The sequence below is a fragment of the Podarcis raffonei genome, chromosome 9 (genome assembly GCF_027172205.1).
Source record: "Podarcis raffonei isolate rPodRaf1 chromosome 9, rPodRaf1.pri, whole genome shotgun sequence".
Lineage (NCBI taxonomy): Eukaryota > Metazoa > Chordata > Lepidosauria > Squamata > Lacertidae > Podarcis > Podarcis raffonei.
In genome coordinates this window covers 6365461-6372166 of record NC_070610.1, presented here as the reverse complement: position 1 = coordinate 6372166, position 6706 = coordinate 6365461, and the positions used below count along the sequence as shown (strand labels likewise).

General features: G+C 44.7%; 1 protein-coding gene across 1 annotated transcript; it reads left to right on the top strand.

Moving 5' to 3' along the window:
* Positions 1-203: 203 nt before the first annotated feature.
* LOC128420837 (actin, cytoplasmic 3-like) lies at positions 204-6457 on the top strand. The gene is made up of 2 exons (XM_053402825.1): positions 204-328; positions 5116-6457. The coding sequence occupies exon 2, from the start codon at positions 5127-5129 to the stop codon at positions 6255-6257; it is 1131 nt and encodes a 376-aa protein (XP_053258800.1). The 5' UTR covers positions 204-328; positions 5116-5126; the 3' UTR covers positions 6258-6457.
* Positions 6458-6706: the final 249 nt, after the last annotated feature.

Here is a 6706-nt window from a genome sequence, read left to right as displayed (position 1 = left end):
AATCTGGCAACAGGAAGGAGATGTTGAGTCAGCAGAAGGACTTTAGACACACCAATGAATTGCTAGAATATGACCAGAGATGCTTCAATCTGACCATATTTGGCCATACTGCAAAATGCAGCCCTTTTGCTCTTTGCCCTGAGAGGCTATGGGAGGTGTATTTACTGCACACGTGGTTTCCAATAAAACCATTTTCAACAGATAAGCTGAGGTATAAGACCAGGGGCAGACTGGATAGGAACAGGTAAGTGGAACGAGGAAGGAAAAGATTTTGCGTTTACTGGGATCCCCGTGAGATTAACTGCAAAGGCGACTGCATCTCCCTCAGGTAAGTATGAAACAGGCCTCAGCACCCACGGTTTCTCTGCCTGGTCCTTCCTGTTCTGCTTGTCTCCTTTCTACTCTGTAGAATGACAGAACTGTAGAGTTGGAAGGGACCAAGGGTCATCTAGTTCAACCCCTGCAATGCCGGAATCACAACTACAGAATCCCTGACAGTTGGCCATCCCACCTCTCTTTAAAAAACCTCTAGCTTATGATCAGAAGCAAGGTGAGCTGTGCCGGAGGCTGGGTGAGGGAGGAAAGGAAAGGCTGTAGCTCAACGGGAGAGGACCTGCCTTGCACTCAGGTCCTGGGTTCAGTCCCAGATAGGACTGGGAGAGGCCCCTGCGTAAAATCCTGGAGAGCTGCGGTGCCCACCAGTGTGGACCACCCTGAGCCAGATGGACCAAAGGCCTGATCTCATACAAGGCACCTTCCTGAGCTCCTAGGCTAAATTCAAAAGAGCAGCCTGGGCAGTTGGAGGGGCCTTGGCGCAGCAGCAGAGTGCAGAGGTTGTTCCTGGCATCCCCAGGTGGATAGCAGCAGTTGTCCGGAGGCCCAAGAGCTGCTGCTGGTCAGGCTAAGCAATGCAGCTGGCTAAATGGACTGACAACCAGACTTGACCTATGGGCAGAGTTTTGCTAGAGAGTAGCCGTAGCTCAGGGACGGAGCCTGTGGTCTGAATCGGAACACAGGAATCATTTCCAAGAAGCTGTAGGACTGAGCAGCTACGCAGGAGCAACTGGAGAAATGGTCACCATCCTTCCTAGACCCAGAGGCAATTTCCACCTTACATTGCAGGGAAATGGGGTACCCACCAGATGCTGCTGAACTGCAACTCCCAGCGGCTCCAGCTAGCACAACTAGTACTCCGGGATGAGGGCAGCTATAGTCCAGAAACATCTGCTGAGCCCCATATAGGCTACCCCGTCATGATTATTTATTTCACGGATATACCCCCTTTCCTTCAAGCAGCTCAGAGTGCCATACGTTCAAATTTCATATGGCGGGGGGGGGGGGGGGAAGCAAGGATAAAATTAGAAGTAATGACTGGCCCAAAGGAAAGTGGAAGATTCGCAGTGCCAGATTTAAGAAAGTATTTTGAGGAAGTGTGTCAGATAAAAAATGGATATTATTAAAAGATAATGAAGTCCTAACATTAGAGGGCTGGGACAAAATATACGGCTGGCACGGCTATTTATTCTATGACAAAAAAGAACAACATAAAAGATTTACAAATCACATAGTAAGAAAGGCTCTATTGGATGTCTGGGAAAGAACAAAAGGGGAAATTATTGAGAAAACTCCCCAATGGGTTTCGCCAGTGGAAGCAACTACAGCATTAAAGAGTAATGTAAAAGAGACTTGGCCAACATATAGCGAAATATTAGAGGATGCAGACGGAAATACTCAATTAAAAACTTACGAACAATTACAAACATTTGGAATAAATTGGTTACAATATTATCAATTAAAAGCAACATATGAAAAAGACATAAAAAGGGGGGTTGAAAATAAAACCTCAAAATTAGAAAAGGAAATATTGCAGAGCGATCAAAAAATACTTGCAAAAATGTATAGATTATTAATGAAAACCAGCTTAGAACAAGAGACGACAGGGGAAAACATGTTAAAATGGGAGCATGATTTGGGATATGAGATAGATCTGGAAAGATGGAAAACTTTTTGGGAGGAAAACATAAATTTTACTGTGTGTGATTTATTAAGGGAGAATTTCAGAAAAATTCACCACAGATGGTACTTAACCCCTGACAGACTGTCAAAAATAAATAAAAGGAACAACGACAAATGTTGGAAATGTAACAGAACAAAAGGTACATTATACCACATGTGGTGGACTTGCCCAAAGATTAAAACCTTTTGGGACGATTCATGACGAAATAAAAAAATTGATAAGGACATCACACACAAAAAAGGCAGAGGCATATCTATTAGGAATTCTAGATAAAGATATCCCAAAAGATAAGACTAACTTATTTCTATACGCGACAACAGCGGCAATAATTTTGATTGCTAGCTATTGGAAAGAGGAAACATCCCAACAAAAAGAGAATGGTTGGGGAAACTTTGTGAGTACCTGGAATTAGCAAAATTGACAGATATAATAAGGAGAAAATCCAAAACTATGGTTATGAAGCAATGGGAGTGCTTAAATGATTATTTACAAAACCAGGGCTCAACTACAAAAATCTGGTTGTGTTTAGAATAATCTTGTGCGTAATATAAAAAATACAAAGTGAGACATTAAGGAAATCAAAAGGGAAAATATGAAGAACGGGTTCTGACGAACGGATTATTAAAAACCCGTGAGGTAAACAGTGGAAGTCTTTTTTTCTTTTCAAAAGAAACAATTTATTTAAGGTAGATAAGGACAAGATGAAATTATACAATTGAATATAAATAGAGATGGGAAATGGCTATGTATTGTGAGTACTTATCTACTTTTAAAAATTTTCACATATGATCTTTTTCTTTTACTTCTTTATTCTTTCTTTGTTCTTTTTTCCTTTTTTCCGATATCTTATCTTTATCACTGCTTTATTGTAAACAGCAATTTATAGAGGTATAAATAACTGTAAATATGAAAAGAGACAAAATATTCTCAAATTCTTTTTCCATGGTTAGATGTATTTTCTTTTTCTTTTGTATTTTCTTTTGTTGTGAATATGTATGTCTTTTTAATTTGTACTTAATAAAATTATTTTAAAAAAGAAAAAACAGGGTGCCATACGTGCCCCCTCCCCTGCTTTAATCTTCACAACAACCTTGCAAAGTAAATTATCCTGAGAGACAGTGACTGCCTCCAGGTCATCCGGTGATTTGAACCCAGATCTTCCTGGTCCTGGTCCAACATAACATCTGGATCAGGAGAAAACATTGGACCGGTGTCTGGATGCAGTGGTGGATTGGGCGAGGGCCCATCATCTGTGCTTGACTCCTGGGAAGATGGGGGCTCTATGCAAAGGTAGCTCCCATGTTCGGGAAACTGGCAAGTTACCTGTTCTGGATGGAGTTGCACACCCTCTGAAGAGGCAGGTGGGATGACATGGAGAAGATCTAGCACCATGTCTTCTAAAACAAGATGCAGGTGGCTCCCAAGAACATCTGGTCTGGTTTAGCAAACATGCAACAGTGAAATTGTGCGGTCTACTTACCCCCTGTTTCCAATTTGTTTTTATTTATTCATATACCGGCACCCTCATCAAATAAATCCTTTGTTTTCTCTTCTGAACCTTCCGACATTCAGCTTCATTGGATGTCCACAAATTCTCATGTCACAAGAGAGGAAGTAAAACTTTTCCAGTCCAATTCCTCCACGCTATGCACAATTTGTTAGAAGTATATCATGTTGCCTCTTTCTTTCTTTAAACCAAAAAAGGCCCTAATGCTATTTTCTCATAGGACAGAAATATCAAATACTTCAGCAATAGAAAAAGATTTTTAAAATAGTAATAAATTAAGCAGTTCAGAACTATCATTAAAATGACTGGCTAAAGGTAAAGGGACCCCTGAATGTTAGGTCCAGTCACGGATGATTCTGGAGTTGCGGCGCTCATCTCGCTTTACTGGCTGAGGGAGCCAGCATACAGCTTCCAGTCATGTGGCCAGCATGACTAAGCCACTTCTGGCGAACCAGAGCAGTGCACAGAAACGCCGTTTACCTTCCTGCCAGAACGGTTCCTATTTATCTACTTGCACTTCGATGTGCTTTCGAACTGCTAGGTTGCAGGAGCTGGGACTGAGCAACGGGAGCTCACCCCATCGCGGGGATTCGAACTGCCGACCTTCTGATCGGCAAGCTCTAGGCTCTGTGGTTTAGACCACAGTGCCACCCACGTCCCAAAGAAAATGACTGGCTACTCAAGAAAAATTAAAACGACTGCGTAAAAATGTAACAGATGGGGCAAATGCGGCTTTATAGAATCATAGAATTGTAGAGTTGGAAGATTGTAGGGTCATCTAGTCCAACCCCCTGCAATGCAGGAATATTTTGCCCAATGTGGGGTTTGAACCCACAACCCCGAGATTCAAAATTGATTGAGCTGAGTTGTCGTAAAAAATACACATGCTCTTTTCCTAAAATGGTGGAACAACCTGGTAAAGAAAATGCTTGTTAGTGTGATGTGAAACTTTTTCAGAAAATCAAACCTCTGCTTCTTTAGAATGGGCTGAAGTTTGAAAGTGACTGCAGAATAGTTTTAGGGAGAGAAGCACTGTGACTCCTCACTCATAAGAATGAGTGGCGTAAAGGGGAAATAACAGCTTTCTTGCCTTGCCTTTGGGCAAAAATGGCAATGCACAGAGAAAACGGGCAGCACTGATTTATCAGGCAAAATGCATCTGTCTGTGCTGGGTAATTTGACCAAACCAGAGGCAAATTGAGTGGTGCCATCTTAATTCGTATTGACACCAGAAGGCACCTTTGCTGCATTGTTCTCGGAGCCTGCTGGCACTTTTCTCCGTCAGGCAAGCCTCTCTAAATGTGTAAAGTTGACGTGCATTCCAAGGAGTAAATTTTTTTTTGTATGTGTATGTACTTAAACGCCAGCTTTGTTTGCATTTGGAAGATTTCTTAGCTTGACTTGTTTCTTACTTCTGACTCATACGGCTAATTCTAAAGTGCATTTTTAGAGAGTTGCACTCTCACGGTGGATGAAGCTGGAGAATACATTAGTGTTGCATAGCTTGTCTCTAATCTCTGTTGTCTAAAGTGTCTCCACCCTTGTCCTAAAGCAGCTGCCTGAAGTCTGTCCCGTTTTGCATTCCCTACAGATCCATTCAAAATGGCAGAGGATGAGGTTGCCGCTCTGGTCGTGGACAACGGCTCTGGAATGTGCAAAGCGGGATTTGCGGGAGACGACGCTCCACGGGCCGTGTTCCCCTCCATCGTGGGGCGGCCCAGGCACCAGGGGGTCATGGTGGGGATGGGCCAGAAGGACAGCTATGTGGGGGATGAGGCACAGAGCAAGAGGGGCATCCTCACCCTGAAGTACCCCATCGAACATGGCATCGTCGGCAACTGGGATGACATGGAGAAGATCTGGCACCACACCTTCTACAATGAGTTGCGGGTGGCCCCCGAAGAGCACCCAGTCTTGCTCACGGAAGCCCCCCAGAATCCGAAGCTCAACCGCGAGAAGATGACGCAGATCATGTTTGAGACTTTCAACACGCCAGCGATGTACGTGGCCATCCAGGCCGTACTGTCGCTCTATGCTTCTGGCCGCACCACTGGGATTGTCATGGACTCCGGGGACGGGGTGACCCACACGGTGCCCATCTATGAGGGCTATGCCCTGCCGCACGCCATCAAGCGCCTGGACCTGGCTGGTCGTGATTTGACTGACTACCTCATGAAGATCCTGACTGAGAGGGGCTACAGCTTCGTCACCACGGCCGAGAGGGAGATAGTGCGGGACATCAAGGAGAAGCTCTGCTACGTGGCCCTGGACTTTGATCAGGAGATGGCCACGGCCACCTCCTCCTCCTCCCTGGAAAAGAGCTATGAGCTGCCGGACGGGCAGGTGATCACCATTGGTAACGAGCGCTTCCGGTGCCCCGAGGCCCTCTTCCAGCCCTCCTTCCTGGGCTTGGAGTTGGCTGGCATCCATGAGGAAACCTACAACTCCATCATGAAATGCGATGTGGACATCCGCAAGGACCTGTATGCCAACACGGTGCTCTCTGGCGGCAGCACCATGTACCCTGGCATTGCTGACCGGATGCAGAAGGAGATCACATCCCTGGCCCCCAGCACAATGAAGATCAAGATCATCGCCCCGCCAGAGCGCAAATATTCGGTGTGGATCGGGGGCTCTATCCTGGCCTCTCTCTCCACCTTCCAGCAGATGTGGATCAGCAAGCAGGAGTACGATGAGTCTGGCCCATCCATCGTCCACCGCAAATGCTTCTAACAATCCAAGCAGCCAACCGCTTCTGGCCAAGTCCAATTTTGGGGGGCCTTGTTTTTATCTGTTGAATTCTGTCCTCTTGCAGGATATTTAGTATTTATCCAGTTCTTGATTTGGCTCCTGCATGCGGCAACTTTTGTCCACCGCTTTGCCAAGGCTTGTCCACAGCTGCACTCTAAATAATAATAAAAATATATTATTTATACCCCAGTCACTCTGATTGATTGTGTACCACCTTTGCCTTTTCTTTTTTCTGATTCATGTGGAGTTCGGTACTTTATTACTATCCATTTTCTCTGTCAAAGAAAACAAGCCAATAAAGTCATGCTAAATGAAGTAAAAATTGGTGTGCTTCTTGTAGTAAATGACTCTCTTGATAACCACAGCTTTTTGGAGCAAACACATAACATGAAGCCAATTTCCTTCTCAGCGTTGCAGCGAGTCAGATTGGG

What these genes read in the sequence shown, in the direction of transcription:
- LOC128420837 (XM_053402825.1), top strand. Translation starts at nt 5,127, where the DNA reads ATGGCAGAGGATGAGGTTGCCGCTCTGGTCGTGGACAACGGCTCTGGA.